Raw genomic sequence first — 19,161 nt, forward strand, 5'->3', positions numbered from 1 at the left:
CGATTAGGTGAACAAGTGTAATTAGCAAATATAACTACCAAATTTAACTAATAACTAACTGCAGTGGTCTCTTTAATGAGTAAATACTATAAAGTTTATTACTTGTGGAGTTTATATTTGTTAGTAAATATACACTGAAATGCTACCGAATTAGGGATAGCAAGTCAGTAATGAGCTAGGATCCATTATCATAACGGCTGCCACATGATGAGGTAGAGATTCATTAAATTTGTGGAAGCATTCTATGGAATGGCTTGACAAACATCAGATAGAGCTGTTCCTAATTCAGGAAGGGTTGATAGTATTGTGTGATGGTTTCATACCTTTCTGTAAAGTATCCAAAAGGTGCTCAGTAGGATTTAAGTCGGGGCTTCTAGGTAACCTATTCATGAAGAATGCTCATCCAACCAGGCAGTAGCCAACCATGACCAGTGAGAGCTGCAGCTATCTTGCTTGAATACTCCATTTCCGTGTGAATGACAGGACAACATAAATGATGTTGATCACCCAGCAGATGTATGTACTGAATTGAGGGAGGTTGGTACAAAAACCAAAAGATCCCAAACACTGCCAAGAGGAAACACTCAGACCATGATTTAGCTGCCATGGCCTTCTACAGTTTCAATTTGGCATGCAGGATCCATGGCTTCATGAGCCTGATGCCATATACTCAGCCTTCTGTCGGTGTTGAGTAGTTGGAATCAAGACTCATCACTTCATGCCAATCGATTCTGGTCCTCTAGAGTTCATTCTTTGTGTTCTCTTGCCCGGATAAGTTCAGAACCTCGATGCTATGCATTGGGTCTGCAGTTTCTGAAGCTCGTATGGTGAAACAAGTGTTGCACGATCCATATACTGACTGTACAACTGGTGCCCTAATTCATCTGGGTGGTAATTTGAGCTAATGTTTGGTTTTGCTGGCTAAGTACAATACGGCTGAACTATCTCACACCTTGCTCGTTCAAGGCTAATTGTCCTTTGCAGTTTGTAAAATCGCTAGTTCCCCCCCCCCCCATGATCCATGTATTCTGAGTATACTTTTGACACTTTCAACCTTGAAGATCCTAGCCATCTGATGTTTTCGGAAGTTGAGTTGCCCCTGAGTCAAATGCCTATTATTCTGTCCGTGATTGAAGGTGTCTAAATCAGAAGTATTACCCACATTGGCAATTGAAACAGCTGATTAACAACAACCATAGTATTAACTATATATGCAGTTACCACAATGCTCTCACATGAGCATAAATGCAGCGCAGCACTACACAAGTTGCATAACCATGTCTATCCCTAATTCAGTGGCACTTCATTGCAGTAAAAGAATACCTTTTTTGTAATTTTTGATTATCAGCATCTCTTTCCCTTTAAAAAAAATGTTGAGGATTTGTTGTCAACTAGCTTTTTTCCAAGCTGATGAGTGAAAGGCTAGCCCATAATAGAGCAACTGGTCAGAAAATTTAAAAAAGCAAGAAACATTAGTAGAATAACACTTTTTTTGAGAAATTCTGTTTTTTACTGCTGTTATTCTTCCCATGTACACAGCAATCCATTTGTATTTAAAAGGCATCAAAGAAATGCACTAACTCAACATTGTGCAACATCGGTATTCCACACTGGGCAAAACAGGGTGCGTGTATGACTGTATGACCTGGGTTGCCACATAAATACTTTTTAGCAACATTGTGGGTTGCAGTGTGAATACTTTTTAGCAACATTCTGGGTTGCCGCGTAACTATTTTGCCCACGTGTTGTTTCGCCTCATACTTTTTCTTTACTTATAAATTTAGTAGATGTACAAGAATATCATGCTTCAAGAGAAATGCCATCAACTTTTCGTAATGTAGAATTTCTTTATTTTTTTTTACTATTCCAGTTTCCAGTGCATCTGAAGAGAGATATTTTTCTGACTGTTTAAGAAATGTGATAGAAGAAATATGAAACTGCATGGTTATAATATATGTGGAACAAGAAGTATTAAAGAACATCTAAAAAATTTTTGAAAATAATTTATGAATTTCTTGGAAAGAAACCAAGGAAAAAGTTTATTAAACATGCTACTTAATAATTATCTAATTTAATAATCATTTATTTTGATTTTAAAATATTCCATAAATGTTTTAGCAGTTTGATGTTTTACTTTTCTTTCCCATAAAATATTTAATTTCTTGGTATAATTTTAATTTTTATATTGTTTAGTCTTGATATTCAGAGGAAATAATGTAAAAATACTTAAATATTAAATACTAATTTAAGGTGTAGGTTTTGGAAACCCTATCATGACATGATTGGTTTTAATGCGTGATCGCGGTGATTTTGATTTCTCAAGGAATTTGATTTTTCTTATTTCTGCATTTGATGTCTCTTACGGAGTACGTTGCTTATTTTGTGCTTTACACCATAAAATGGCTGCCTGTGGTAAGATTAATCTGAAGTTTCTGTACAATTTGGAATGAATTGAAGGGGAAAAAAAAAAAAAAAACATTAATTGACTGATGTGTAAATGAAGGTTTACTCAGTAATCGTTATAAGTGCCCTGTTTGTATGAAGGAAATGCATATGGTTGAAAGTAAAGATCATTCAGATGGCTTTGAATGGTTGAATCTGACAGTCGGGCCTTACGGAAGATATTTTTTATTCTTATTTTTATGAATTTTTGTGGTGATGGCAGTATATTGATTCTAGTTCAGATAATTTTAGACAGTTTTTGGATGCTGTTAAGAAAAGGCATTGCATGTAAACAGGAATGGTGCCAAAAAGTCGCCAATTTTCACCAAGGGGTACCATGAAATATATTTTTCCCAAAACTGGTTCTCAAATGAGTGTTCCTTTTCTCTTTGGTGTCTCAATCACAAATGAAGTGCATTACTCATTTTTTCATATTCGCTGCCTTTCATATTTTCTCTTTCTTTTAATTTATCAATGCATACTCTTTTCATATGTCAAATTTTGATTTCAGACTTCTTTTTTTAACCTCGTTACAGTAGTTTGTCTAACACCTACATCCATAGTCGTTTTATTTATACTTAGCTCTTTGTCGAGTGTCTTTGAGGTATCCAGGTTCAATTTCATTATCATATCAATTTATTTTCTTTTCTACTTTTGACATTTTCACTTGTACAGATAACATTTGTAAGCCTGGATATAAACTGAAAAACTGTACCCAGAATGAACTGAATGTTTAATTGACACTAAGGTACAGGTATGAAACCTTCAGTTAAACTTGCTAACGACTAGCAACCGAAAGAAATGTTAGTGAAGAGTGACAGTGGCTGCCTAAATTTCTTCAGCTACTTTGCTACTGGGAAAGAGAAAAGGATAAGATGGAATTTTCACAAAAAATTTAAAACCTCTCTCAAAATTTATTAGACAGTTCTCTGAACTAGCATTACAAAAGGAAAGAGACAAAAATTGCAAAAATAGAATCCTATACCAAATCTTTGGACAGAACTGGAAAACATGTGGACATTTATATATATAAACATGTACTTTAATTGCAGTAATACAGTAATTAAAATGTACACTGAGCAAGAAAAGGGGACAGTTCTATATCTCTCATTCTAGTGGGCCCGATTGACGAAATTCAAATTACGTTTTTCATGTCTTGAAACCGTGACTTAGTATATATATTAGATTTATATTTAGCATTGTTCTACTATAGGTATTTTGACACAAAATCAGACTTTTTCTTAAATGTCATATCAATTTTTTTCCATATTTCGATTTTATGACTCAAATTATGCCTAAATGTTAAATTTTGTAAAATTCGGTGGGAAATTTACGGAGAAATTCAAAAATTTATCTTGGCTCATTTTTTTCAGTTGCACCAAGAATAAATCGCTTGGTGAACTTCTTAATGTATGGCAACCTATTTTCCCTTCCTTTTTTACATTGTGCATAAGATGAAAGAAAGTGACATTGTTCCTACTTTCAAATAATTTTAACAAAGTGTCTAAACCACTATTGGATGTCCCTATCGCTTTCAACATATATGCCAAATTTCAAAATGCACTAATATGCATATTTATGTATATCTTAAAAAATTTAAATAAAAACTCTAATTTTTGGCAGGTAATACATCTACTTTAAGATATTAAAAATTTTATAGGTTATAATACAAAAATTTTTTCAAAAAATTTATAAAAAAAAATTTAAAAATACAAATTTTAATAATAAATTATAAAAAATGCGTGAATTGTGTTTGAAGTAAGCCTAAATTTAGAATTCTTAAAGAAGGAATCAAGTAAATTTAATGATAAAAAGAGATATTAATAAATATATATCAAATTCAATTAACATTGAGGAGCTAAAATTTTGAGAGCTATTTTTTTAAAAACTACTACGATTTTTACAAAACTTGGCAGTTTGGCATAATTTGAGTCATAGAATCGAAATATGGGAAAAAAATAGGCATGTTATTTCACAGAAAGTCCGATTTCATGTCTAACAACGTAAATCCTAAATTGCACACGCACACACACAAGCAACTTAAAGTTCGTCAGTCGGCTCAGTTGAACTGGAGATATCGAACTGTTCTTTTTTTTTTTTCTCCTTTCTTTCTTTCTTTTTTTTTTTCGCAGTGTACTTATACTAATTACACCAATTTAAACCTGTAATTATATAATTTAGTACTTCAATTGCAAATGTACTTTGTTATGCCAAAGTAAGCTGAAATTTGTAATTCCTGCCCCCTCCCTAAATTTTAAACTGAAGTTAGCTACATTCTTTTGTGGTTGTTGAATGATTTTTATATTTAATTTACATAATATTTAAATTTTTGGTTTGCTTTATTGAAATCCATATAATTTTAGTGTGGAAATCAAAGAATCTGTTAGAGGAGAAGATGTGTATATCATACAGAGTGGCTGCGGTGAAGTGAATGATAATTTAATGGAGCTTATGATCATGATTAATGCTTGTAAAATTGCATCTGCTTCAAGGGTTACAGCGGTAATTCCACTCTTTCCCTATTCAAGGCAAGATAAAAAAGATAAGGTAAAGTTTCTTTGATTTTTGTAAAAAATATTCTTATATGTAAATAAGCTGATAAAAAATATAGATATCATATATAATGTAGAATAGGTATTTGAAGTTTCAAATTTATTAGATGAATGATACAGATATATTACATGCTAATTATTTTACATTAAAAAATTAATAGACTTAAAACATTTGATACGGCATAGAATTTTAATAAAAATAACATTAAAAGCTAACTACAGTGTAAATATGTAATTTTTATTTTGCTGTGTATGTTATGTAAAAACCAGTGTTATTAATTGATCTCATCAGTAATCTTGTTACATGAGATAACACTGGCCATTTTCTTCTGGTTTTGATTCCTACAGGTTTGAACAGGTTGGCTGAAAGAATGTACTCCTCAATTATTAAATTGAATATGAACAATTTTCTCCTTGGAAATCCTACCACGAAGGTGTTCTTTTCATGAAAGATTGCCTTTAACATTAGCATGAAGTTGAGACCATGATAAGAGTTAAGAAGTTGAATGTTTGATGAAAATAATAGATTTATTTAATTGCTGCTATTTATATACCTGCCTACTGATATAGCACAAATCCGGACATCAAACATCTGGAATGATCTAACCACAACACCAGCAGCAGTCTTTTTTGAAACAACATTGGAAAATTGAGAAACAACGCAGCTGACATTTTTTCGTAATAAAGCACGTGGAGAGTCTTGATTTTTAATTCTACTTCACTAAATAAAATACCTGCAGATCAAAGAAGCACATCATGTATTATCATAGATTTGTATGATCAGTAATTTGGCTTCATAGCCACCTTTTTGCTTGGCATACATCTCAAATCAAAATACTATTCTACAAAAGTTAATTTCTGATTTTACACGTATGGAATATCAAAATTTAAACTAATAAAATTTAAATCCATAAATTGTACTTAAGAGGATATATTTATTATCTCTAAAATTACAAAGATTAAAGATCATTTACAAAGATTACAAAGATCAAAGATTAAAGAACTAATTTCAATGTAAAAACATATTTTCTTCAGAGAACTGCTAGGCTTAGATACACGAATGCCCATGGTAGCAGATTTGCTACCATGATTTTAAAAATACATTTTAGCATTAAAAGCGTTAATTTTGTAAAAGTAATTTTATACTGTGTGATACACTCACTCTTTTACTTTATATAAATAGTAATTATTAACTGTTTTATTAATAAAATGTTTGTAAAATAAACAACTTACGTCTGAAAAGGTGCTTGCATTGTTTGCTGCATCCATGCTTCTTCTATGCTATCTATGCCTAAAATTTGCTAATAATACATGAGAAAGGTTCAATCTATAAATTTATGACATAAAAATTACATTTCATGGCATTCCTGGTATAAATACGTGGCGTTCAATATATAGTAGTAGAAAATATGCTACAGTGGTCATTAGAGGGTTAACATTCTAAAAGTTGACATTTGAGTGAGTTACTCTTACAAGACAGTTTAACACAAATATTTTAATAGTGCTTGAATTTTAACTTGTACAAGCCAGGATATTAGAAGACTGTGAAGTTTCATTCTATCAAAACAAGTATCAAATGAAGTTTTCTTAGCATGCTCAGGTGTGCTTGAAAACAAGTTTTAGTCTAGTCCCATTTTAGAATTATACTAGATCAGAAAATCATATAAGAATTATCTTCTCTTCTAATGAGAAGCAGGATTTGCAAATTTCTTTCACAGTGTGTGTGTGGGGGGGGGACAGCCAAAAGAAATAAGTTTCCTCCACTAAAGTTAAAGAAACTAATTTTTGTACTTACATCATATTTTTAGTATTATTTATATTTTAATCATATATAGCAGTATTATATTACTGATTTAATTATTTTCATTTGCAATATAATTTAAGTAGCTTCATCTGCATGTTTGCAGAAATCATTTTTTGGTAATAAGTAATTTTGCATACTTGTTGCAAGGTCCGCTTTCATGTTTGTAAATTTAGATATATTCTGAAACTTATAAAAATAACAAAATTGCATAGTTATTTCAGGGAAAATAAAAGGAAATAAAAAAATTGAACTAAAAAAGAGAATTAAATAGCAAAACCGAAGTTACATCATTGTAAAATCAATGTAACAAAATAGTAGAACATTTTTGGTATTGTATGTGAACTTAGTTTTCAAGTTGTTATTCAGTCATAGAATTCAATATTTCAAACTTATTATTCAATCATTGAATAAATTCAAAAGAGGAGACCATTTACTGTAACTCAGCTGAACTTTAATATCAGTTACGTTACATAGTTCATGTGAAATTTCAGAAATGGGTGAAGTTTTTTGCCAAGAGCTACCAGTTAAGAAAGAGAAGGAGCTATTGGACAGAGAAAAGAAATAAGATAAAATTATTTTTAAAACTGGAATGTATTTAAAACATTTATTTAAATGCACAAATTAAAAAAAGTATAATTCCTTTATGAAATCTAAAATTGTAATAATAATTATTTTTTTATCAGTGCAGCATATTTCAGAGGGAAAATAAATAAATAAATGAAATATCACATTAGTAAATGAATAAGAATTTTGTCACACTTTTCACCATATTTTGGAGAAAATTATTTAATTACTTTATATTTTAGTACAGAAAGAATGAAACATTTATTTTTAAATAAGTGTTGCTAATAAATTTATCCCCTTTAGAGCCCTGTGGGTGCATCATTATTCATTTTTTTCTTTTCCTTCCAATGATCTGGAAGAAACTCATTTCCTAAGATGTTGATTCTCATAAAGCATGTTAATCTCTAAAACTAGTTTAAAATGCTGACTGAAAAATCAGTACACGTGTGCGTATTTACACCCAATGATATATTGGTAACAATACCATTTACAATAGTTTATATGTTGTTGCATTGCTTACAGCTGAGCAAAATCTCGGGTAGGCTTCTAGAGTTACTGCAATACTGTAAAAGTAGTAGAGTTATGTGTGGTATTGTTAACAGCATAACACCAGCTATCAGCAAGTGCACTTATACTGAAAAATCTCCTTTATATATAATAGATGGCAATATCTGCAGTTTCTCAGTTATAGTAAGTCCTCAGGTAGACTGCCTTCCCCTCATAAAACAAAATGTAAGAAAAATCACATGAACTGATAAGTCATTCACTTAAAATGGAAAAATCATACGAACTGATAATTCATTCACTTAAAATGAGATATAGTTATCATTTCACTCATTACTACTAACTGATCATTGCACATATTGAGTTTGTATCAGATGAGTTCCTATATGTACATTTTTATATGATTTAAGGCTAAAAGGATTTGTATGTCTTTTCAGATTAGATTTATCTGACATGTTATTTATATGACTTAGTATTGTTATATGGAGCTTGCTTTACTGAGAATTTTAATTATTGGTACTGTTCTATTATGTGTGTGCATATACATATATATATAGGTGTGTGTTTGTGTATGTCTGTGTATATGTGAATATGTATATATATATGTGTGTGGAGCAGGAATAATTAGGTGATTTAATTTTGGTGCCATGCGAACATCTTTGTAGATGGCACAGTAAAATGCACATCACCGAGTAAAGCAATTTAATATCTGTAGTTATCTTGCAGCATTAGTCAGAAGCACATTGAGCTGAATGAATTTTGCAGGAAATTGTTGGGGGGAGATTGGCAAATCTTGGATTACCTGATAATGTGCAGTGGAATTAATTTTCATCAAAACAAATACATCAAGCAGAACTTCAGTAACTGGACAGCAAAGAACCCACACATCCTTTGGATGACACTTAGCGTCAGAAGCCGCTGTCATCCAAAGGAATGCTTCCGCAATGTATCATCTTTCGCTTTGGAGATATTGAATGGCCCCCCATGCTGGTGTAATTTATCAGCACGTGAGTTTTGCTTATGGATAAGTTCTATGTCCAACGGCCTCAGATTATGCAGGAACTGAAAGATTACATCTGAATGGAAATTTGTGTAGATCTTGTGAATTTTCTGAGGAAAGCTGCGAATAATGTCAGACAACAGGCACAAGTGCACCTTGCATTGAATGAAACTCATAGTGATGTTATATTAAAAATGTGACTTGAAAACAGAATGCTTTTCCATGTTTTTCACATTTGTTTAGCTAGTTACAATATTGAATTAAAATATTCATTTTCTCAAATTATTAATCATTTAATTGTTTTTGTCCTACCTTGTTTATATACATATAAAAGTAGCAAGACAACATGAATTAGTAACTTGATTCGAGTTTTGAACTGCTTTTCCTTTGATAAATCCGGCCCAAACCTTGGGTTAAGCTATTTACCATTGTTGCAATTTTTTGTACATATATTTTTGTTATATGTTTTATTTTTACAGCAGTTCTTTTATAATTCTTAATGCATTAAAATTAATTAATTTTTTCTAACCCCCTTTTTTTAATTTAAAGTCATCTCAACTTGTAATTTTAACATTTAGTTTTTACGAGTTTGCTTTTGCTGCTTTATTATTGTTTCTAGATGTTGAATGATTTTACTTTTTTGCTAAGGAACTATAGAGTCAAATGAATTTTTTAGCATAAGCTTTTAAATATACATATATATATAACAAACATTCTCTATTCGTAAAAAGCAAATTTAAAGTTAATTAAATTTTGAATAATGAAATTTAATTGCAAACAAATAAATGAATAATTTTTGCTGCGAACTAATCTACAATATCATGTAACATACATACATAACACTGCAAAGCCTGAGATCTGGAATTATTGAGATTTTGGCAATTCTGTATCTCAGAAATTTGAGTTTAAATCTAGTAAGATGACATTTAGATATGGCAACATTAGAACTTATTATTTAGGTCTGGTCGAAAAATGGTAACCTCTTTCTTCAAAGGTTTAAAACAGGTGCAATTGGTGTGGCTGGTATTGGGGGTTAGAATTTAGGGACTGCAAAAGTTTTAGAGTTTAGAAAAGTAACAAGCGGCAAAAATTAGGGATGGATGAATTTTTAGACTTTTGAAAAAGCACTGGGCAGTAGAAGTTAGGGGTAGTAAAATTTTTAGAATTTGGGAGATACCAGGTGGCAGAATTTAGGACCCAGATTTTGCACTGGGCCAGCAAAATGAGTAGCGCTGGCCCGGCCCCCCCCCCCAACAACCGCTTAAGGGCCGAAAGTGTGGTCCCGGTCAACATCAATACCGTGTCAATCAGTGTATTATTGTTGGCCATGATGCAACTCTCTAGCCAGCTGTTGTTTAAAAGTGTCGTGCAGGAATCTCATTTAGTTCAGAGGAAAATTACATTAAAGGCACATCAGTATCCTTTTATTATTATATTCATCATTCCAGGGCTTTGTAAGAGAAGGTGAATTTTTTAAATTATTTTATTTATTTATTTTTGTCTGGTGGTCTAGAGATCTAGATATTAGATCACTCCAGATTTCAGACTTTGAAATATATAATTTTTAATTCTGCAGTCATATTAAATTAGATTTGCTTTTTATTAGAGTCGTGCACCTATATCAGCCAAATTAGTAGCTAATATGCTGTCAGTAGCAGGAGCAGACCATATCATTACTATGGATTTACATGCATCTCAAATACAGGTAAGTTAATATGGTTCCTTCTGCTTCTTAGCTGTAGATATTTAAATACCAAGTAAAATGTTATGCTGTTAGTAGTGGTGTGGAACAATTGCCTTGAATGTAAGACAGCCCCATATATAAAAAGACTATGCATTTGATAGGTGTTTTATAGAGGGGAAAAACTGGCATATTAAGAAAACTGCCATATTGGCTTATATATCAACTTGATATACAGAAAGTGTTCTCCAAGAAACGTAATTTGATGATCTAATGAACATATGTTGGGATAAAAAAAATTATATTCAGTAATACATTATTTTATTATCAGTCACGAATCTAATTTGTTCCTGAAGGCCGTCCTTGAATAAAAATGCTTACAAACTCAACCTATTTTCTTAAAATGGATTAATTCATTCCTGTACCACAGATAACTGCTTATTTAAACTTAATTGTGTTTTATGCACAGATTCATTCATTACCTAAAACCACTGGAAACCATTAAATATAGAACAAAAGATAAACACAAGAATAAAAAAATAAAATGGATGAAAATTTAATTATGTTTTACTGTGCTTATATGAAGGATGGCATTCGTGGAAAATGGTAAGGAGGTATGTAGATGTAAAATTTCCTTCCATGAAAACTATTTTTGTGTATCATCATTGATGATTTTCTTTTGACTTCTGTTTGTCTCTAAGCACCACTAGATTCACTAGGCCTGTGTCTCACTAAACATTTATCCAGTGTGATTTGTATTTATCTTCATCTTCAAATGTTTCTAAATGGAGACATGGGAATGCCATTGAAAATTCTTATCTCATGGCTTGCTAATGCTTTATCAGGGTAATATCCTTATGCAAAAAAATTGTTACACCATTTTGCAGATCAGAGAATTTAGATAATTTTTCTTCTTCCCCTTCTGAAATATTTCTTAACATAATTTTCTTTTGTTGTTGCTTTTGAATAAAGCCCTTCTAACTTCCAATAAATTCCTAAATCCTGGAAGTCTCTTTCTACAGCCTAATTGGCAATAATTTTTCCCATTCATGATCTTTTAAGTCACCAGGCTTGTTAATGAGAGTTAAGCAGGGGAAAATAATATATAGTGATGTTTCCAAAAGTCATAGAGTGTTACTTATGTGGCTGTTTAACCACTGTGATAACCTATGCCACGTAATTAACACTCATATGTTCTCAATTTGAATGTTCAAAATTTGAGACACTGCTTGTCATCCAAAGCATTTTTTATTAAGATAATTTGTTCATAAACCAAATTGTTCATGAAAAAAGGCCTTCATGATCTGAGGTTCTTTTTTTTTCTTTTTCTTTTTTATTAATGCTAGGCTTAGTATACAAGATAGGTGAAATTTGAAGAAAGGCAGCTTTAAGGGGAGGGGGTAGTACACAGTCTTACATTCATGGCTATATATACTTCTTTTTAAGTGTCTTTGGCCTTAATGACAGAAAATGGCAGTGATGCAATTCGGGCTAAAGAAAGTACAGTTTGTAGCCAAATGTTACCAGCAACCATGAAAATGAAATTGACTATGGTAAATGATAAATCGGCAATTCATTCAGTATGCAAGTTTAGTACACAAGTTTCATATGTATATGTATAGAGAGAAATATAGAAGGAGTTTAATATAAATTTGTATTTATTAGAGTATTTAATATATAATTTTGTCTGCAGTTTGTTTAAAATAATGTAATTTAATAGAACTTATTTAATATATTCGTTGATTATCATATTTAATAAAATTATGTGAGCATTTTGTTTAAAATAACATATATATAAACATGCTTGAAAATTCTATTTATTATTTTGCTTAATATAATTTTGTTAGCAGTTTGTATATAAAAGTTACAGACATTGGCTTCAGTTTTTGTTTTTATAAAGGGGGGACATATATACACATGCTGGAAAATTAAATTTTTACAGACTCTTTCTGGTAGCCACAGTTTAGACATTGCTGCTAATAATGGCTCGAATATTAATTATAGCCTTTTTTCATTGATGAAAGTTTAAAATAGTAAGCTTAATGAATACTTTACAATGAAAACTTGCTGTAGTGACAGAATGCAATTAAAACAAATCCAGTTAAATCATTAACCGTTTATTTCTTGTATATGTAGTGCAGAGACATGCTAAATAAACTTTCTCTCCTAGGTCAATACAGAAGACAAAAACGTCTTCTTGTTTATATAATAACTTTTTTTGATTAGAATGGAAAATATTAAAATATATTTGTAAATATTTAATTTAATTTTTTTTATTAATGTGTATCAATGTAAAGATTTTGTAAATGTTAACACATCACCTGTTTAATGTTTTCTATAATCTGAAAAGATTTGTGATAAAATTGGAAATTAAATTTTTGTGTATTGTTCTGGTGACATTTTAAATAATGTATAAATCAATGAAGAAATTAGAAAATGAGAACTATAAGTAAGCTTTATTTAAGCTGTAACAAATTCTAGGTGTAAAATAACATTTATTTAATTTTTAAAATTTGTAGCATCTGAGTTGTTACAGGAAGAGCCAAAACAGCTTCCTTGAATCTTGTTTAATTTCTGAATAGATAAGACCCAGTTTAATTTTTTTTTATGTTAGTAATGGATGTTCCAAAAAAAGTGTTTTTGAAGTCTGCTGTCATTGTTAACTATTCAGTTATTTTAATTCAATTTTGTGTTAGAATTATATTTGGCTTTGTGCGAAGACTTACTTTCAAAATAGTTTTAGGGATAATTTTATTTGGTTGATTAAGTATTGCTAAGCAGAATCGCCAGTTATGGTTGTCATTTCAGAATTTTATTTAAATGGATTTTGTGCATTTATATATTATATTCTTAACTAAGAAAAATAAAACAATTAAGAAAAATTCCTCCAAGAAATCCACTTATGATGTGAATTTCAAAATTAACCTCTCCTCCTGGAAAATCATGTGATGGGCCAAACTTTAGTCATACAAGTTTGACTGATTAGATTTTAAAGGTTTGGACCCAGAAGAAAGAAAGGCAGACAGAAGAAATTTTATTGGCTATATCTAACGACAATATGTGATGATGTCGATGATTCATACAGAAATGCTTTTTCTGCCACTCATATATTGTAGTTCATACATACAACTTCAGGCTGTTTAAAAAAAATCCTTGCACATTCATTATCTGTTAAAAGGTATTTTGTGTTCTTTTATGGATAAAATGCTGCCTGGCATAAAAAATTCTGGTACTTATGTATTATCCCCCCCCCCGACCAGCCAAGTATCACATTTAGTGTTAATTATGGATGACTTAGTCCTTTAGAATTCCACAGTAACAATTGGTGATTGGCAACCATTACCAAAATTTCTGCCAACGGTCGACAAGATAGTACTTAAGTATTAAAATTCTAATTCTAACTTTGATTCTCAAATCAGATAAAATATTTATTGATTTTTATATCAACAATGTTTTAGGGTTTCTTTGACATTCCTGTTGATAATCTGTATGCTGAGCCAGCTGTTATAAAGTGGATCAAAGAAAATATTTCAGAATGGAGAAATAGCATTATAGTATCTCCTGATGCTGGTGGTGCCAAAAGGTTAGTATTTTTAGTTTTATGAAATTCCACTTTAATTTATTAAAAATTCCTATTTTATATTTCCACAATATTACACCTGTGCTATCTAAATTTTCTTCACATTTCTCTAGGAGATAATTTAATCATATATATATTCTCTGTTAAAATTAAAAATTTAATTTTAGCAGCAATAGTTCAGGATTTTACTTCCTCAGGAGCTAATTTTTAAAGTTTTCTCTTTTGTGTTTTTTTACAAATATATATATATATACACTACCCGACATTGAAAATGCAACACCAAGAAGGAGTGGCCAAAAAATGATGAAACAATAAGTGATTTTTATTTCAAAATGATATGCATAATACAGAGGAAGAACAGTGTTGGCTCAGTAGGTTATAGGACCACCTGGGATGGTGACACACAAAGCAAAACATGTAGGTACAGAGTTGAGACTACAATTGATGTCCTGGGCTGTCCATTCCCTGTCAACCATTTGCCACAGTTCGTCTTCTGCATGCAGCAATGGCATTCAGTCACATTCCAAATGTAAGGGAAGCATCTGTACACCTTGTAAAGCATGTTGACTGATGCGAGCAGTGTGTGGTCGGATATTATCCTGCTGATAAAGGGCATTGAGTACTCTCTGAAGGTAGGGGAGTGTCATTTACGAATTATTGGACCGTCATAGTGCCCTGAATACGAATTAGAGGTGACCTGGACCACAATTGGGCTCCAAATCATGATGCCACGTTGTGCATTCTGCATTTGCTGCTGGATTGGACCTGTCTCCACATCAATGCCACACTCGTACACGATGACTATCATTGGAGAAACAGAAGCATGACTCATCTGAGAACATGACCCTGTATTATTCCGCCATCCTTATCGCTTGAGTCCGGCACCATTGCAGACATTAGCATCTATGAATATAGGGTTATTGGCAGTCTTCTTAACGGATGCCACAAGTGCAAGCCACTAGCCTCTAATGGATGGCAAATGATTCTGGTTGATATGGGAACATTCAGAATTTGTTTCAGCCATCGTTGCCACACCTGGTGTACTGTGGATGCATCCAGATATGTGTCAGCTGATATTTGCCATATGGACCAACCTGCTGTTTTCAGTCTGATCACCATGCCCCTTATAAAATCGTCTTGTCTCCTGGAACTGCCTGCTTTGACAACGGCCCGGCATTCTCTGCTATTGTACATATCCTTTGAGATGAGAAAAACATTCTACAATGATTTTCTAGCTAAAATACTGGCACAAAAATTGAACATTCTGCAGGTTCCTTCCCTTATAGTTTGGTATGATTCAAGGTATGCGGGAGAGCTGTGCATTTCACATCATTCACATAACTCGGTCTACCCTGAAATTTGCATAATTTTTGAGCCACTCCTTCTTGATGCATTTTCAGTGTCAAGTAGTGTATGTACTTGATATTTTAAGCCAAGTAATTTTACATACATGATACTTAAGTGCATATTAGCAGAAATACAAATTAATTTTTTTATTTGAAAATTGCCATAAAATATATATTTCACTCTTTTTATGAAATAACATTCAAGATTTCCCCCATTAATTTATATGTATTTTTCATTGGCTTAGGGTAATACAAAAGCATTACATTAATGAACTACCTTTTCATTTTTTAGTATACTAGGTAGGATTCAGAAGGTCCCAGACTCAGTCTATAACGTAAAAAATATTATGAATTAAATTGCCGAAGCACAACCTCCTTCGAAATAAGACCCTTGTGCAGTAACACATTTTTCCTAGCACCTGTAAAGTTCATCGAAGCATGTCTTGAATCCATTTTTGGCCTTGTCTTTTAATTTAGCTTGCGATGCACATTTAACTTCATCTGAAGATTGAAATCGACAACCCTGTAAGCGTTTTGCCAGTTCATGAAATAAGAAGAAATCACAGGTTACGAGATCAGGTGAGTAAGGAGGATGAGGCAAAACAGTTGTTTTCGTTTTCACAAGAAAGTCGTTGACAAGTAGGGAAAGGTGAGCAGGAGCGTTGTCATGCAACAGCACCCATGACTGCACAGTCCACATTTTTGGACTCTTCTTCCAGATCGACTCACGCAAACGACGCAGGATTTTGACATAGAGTTCTTTGTTCACAATGCATTCTTCAGGGACTTTCAGTGCATCCTTTCAGATGCACTGTGTCCTGGATATCGAAGAATATGTCTAACATGACCTTTTCTTTAGAGCGATCTTGGCGGAATTTCTGCTTCCATAGAGATTGTAGTGTTTTCCACATTGCCGATGCTCTCTTGGTTTGCAGGTTGTACAAAAAAACACAATTTCTCGTCTCCAGTAAGAATTCTGCCAAGTAGGGAAGGATCTTTGTCAATAGCTGAAATTAAGTCTCCCGCCATTTCCATTCAAATTCCCTTTTGGTCTACGTTTAATGTACAAGAAGCGATGTGTTGACGCACCCTATGCATGTTAAGATCCATAGTCAGTATCTGCTAACATGTGGCCTCTGATATCCCAACTGATTCTGCTATTTGGCAAATTGTTTGCTGCATGTTCGCACGTACTGCTGCAGACACGTTTTTGATGTTTTCATTGGTGTGTGAAGTCACAGGACGGCCACAGTGTTTGTCATCTTCGGCACTTTCCCTTCCTTCTCTGAAACAATGATGCCATTCAAAAGCTTGCGTTCTTGATAACGTTTCACTTCTGTGCACATGTTTCAACATTTCAAAAGTCTCTGTAGCACTTTCTCCCAAGTGAACACAGAATTTGATATTGATTCAGTGTTCAACTGATGCCATTTCTTTCTATTGCTGGTTACTAAATGCACCTGCCTACAAAAACACTTGCCACAACCTTTCGACCATGTGATTTGGGACAAACCACTTTTAGCAAAGGGGGAGAACGTAGTAACACAAAAGCATTCTTGTAATCGCACTACTGCAAAAAATTTTTACATTATAGACTTAGTCTGGGAACTTTTCAATCCTACAGCATATATTGATTTCTTCTTGGAAATTAAAATGAGGTAATTGTATATACTGGATTAAAGCAATCTAATCTTTGCATTATAAAGTCACTAAGGATGGCTTCTGGACTCAGCTGCTTAAACTATTATAAAGTCGGCCTTTAAGCCCTCAACCCTATAACATTAGGGTGGGAAAGAACTTAGATTAGTATAAATGAGTTAGATTAAACTTTATCTAGTATGAAGGCAAGTTAGCAAGAGCATTGTCAGCTAACTCTTGAAATCATTAGAATTTTATTAAAAATCTATTCCAGCCTGAGACTATTCCCCTCCCGATTTTACATTTTACATTAGCATGTTTTTTTTTTTTTTTTTTTTTTTTTTTTTTATATATCAATATCTAGACTCTGTTAATTAATCAAGCTCTTTTTTTTTCTCCTTGATTTGAAAGATATTATCAGTATGGATGTTTTTAAACATCATTTAATTTGTTCTGATACCAAAGTGTAGCAATCAGATAATAAGAGCATATTTTTGTTCTTTATTTTAGCATTCATATCATAAAACTTTTCTATTATTTTCTGTTCAGTTTTCAAGCTCACAATCTTCACAGTTTTCCTAAATGCATTTTTTTAACATTTTAATTCTTTCCTTGATTTTTTAATTACCTGTTTTAATGTTATTGATGGCATAAGTTATTCCAAAGAAAGTAGAGTTTAACTGAAGATGTCTAGCAAATGGCTGTCTCTCTTTTTCTTAAACACAAAACTTTGGGCTTCACATATCTGTAATTCAAATCCTGGCTGGGGCCATTCCTTTTCTTAGTAAATAGTTATCTTATAATGTGTATAAGAGCTTTGTTGATACTTTTCATTCAGTTGGGTTTTGACTAAAAAAATCATTTAACAATTTTTCCATCTGCTTTCCTCATTATTCATGATATATATACATATATAATTATGTATTTATTTTGATGATTATTATACAAGCATAGAAATCTGCATAACTTAGGACCAGAGATTGTACAGATTTTAGAGTTTTGTGGATATCAGGGTACCCTAACAAAATAGCCCATAACAAAATAGCTCCATCAAAGTAGCCCATGACAAAGTAGTATAAATAGTAGTAAAAGGAGCTTCTGAACTAAGTTCTGCAAAAAGACTTTAGTTTTTTAGCATCTCAATGTATGCAAGCAGTATAAAAGAGTGCTGCAATCAGTACTACATCTTGCACACAAATGCATTATAAAAATATATACATTCATATTTGATGTTGTACACGTATTTACATATCGCTGAAAGACGTATCATATTAAAATGTTTCACAATCATTTATCAAGTAGGGTGCCATAGTAATAATTTTTACATACAGGTTACCATAGCATACAAAAGTTCATTTATCACCTTACCTATTATCTAATTATAACTGTTCTATAATTTACAGAAAATATCGGGTTTTAACAAAATTTTCCCGCCACCGCAAATATCATCTGCGCAAACAGTTCGCCTTGGCATGTTTAATAATATTTTGTCAAATGACTTTTGGCATTTGAAGGAAAGAGATTTGCTTTAGAACACTGTGTTGTGAAATTTGTAAAAAAATACCATTAAGTGCAAGGTACTTGCTGAAAGTCATTCATAGGTATCGTAGAGCAAGAGATAACAGTAATGGAAGTGCACTGTGCCATCCCTTTAAAGAATGTTTAAAAACTATGAGTAAAGCCTCTTGGGCTGTGATGGAACATTGTCATTCCATCTATCTAAAAATTTATCAACCATTTTCAGAAAAAATAGGATATGATGGAAATTCACGTGAGTTGCCAGGATGCAGGTGTGCTTAACTCCTTCACATCCAATCCGCCTGAAACGGCCCTACATTGAAACAACCAGAACCGCCCGAAAATGGCCGAGATTGTAATCTTCTTTTCCTCCCTCCCCCTAAGGTATGCAGTAGCAGGTGCACTTTCCCCAAATGCATTCTATCAGTTTACTGCAGATAGCTTGTCCTAAGAGTCTTTTTATCTTTTGGTTGATCGTGACATTTTGTTGCTGATTCTTTTGTGGTACAGTGTGCTTTTAAGCTTTAAACAG

General features: G+C 32.2%; 1 protein-coding gene across 1 annotated transcript in view; it reads left to right on the forward strand.

Moving 5' to 3' along the window:
* The window catches only part of LOC118198091 (ribose-phosphate pyrophosphokinase 1-like), a 47,665-nt gene that overhangs the window by 15,394 nt on the left and 13,110 nt on the right, over window positions 1–19,161 (forward strand). The window contains exons 2-4 of the mRNA XM_085824203.1: window positions 4,806–4,989; window positions 10,473–10,571; window positions 14,006–14,130. Coding sequence (XP_085680329.1) covers window positions 4,806–4,989; window positions 10,473–10,571; window positions 14,006–14,130 — 408 coding nt within the window. The remainder of the gene's footprint in view (window positions 1–4,805; window positions 4,990–10,472; window positions 10,572–14,005; window positions 14,131–19,161) is intronic.

This window comes from Stegodyphus dumicola, chromosome 9 (assembly GCF_044657685.1).
Source record: "Stegodyphus dumicola isolate Sdum_Otavi_A_Nest chromosome 9, ASM4465768v1".
Lineage (NCBI taxonomy): Eukaryota > Metazoa > Arthropoda > Arachnida > Araneae > Eresidae > Stegodyphus > Stegodyphus dumicola.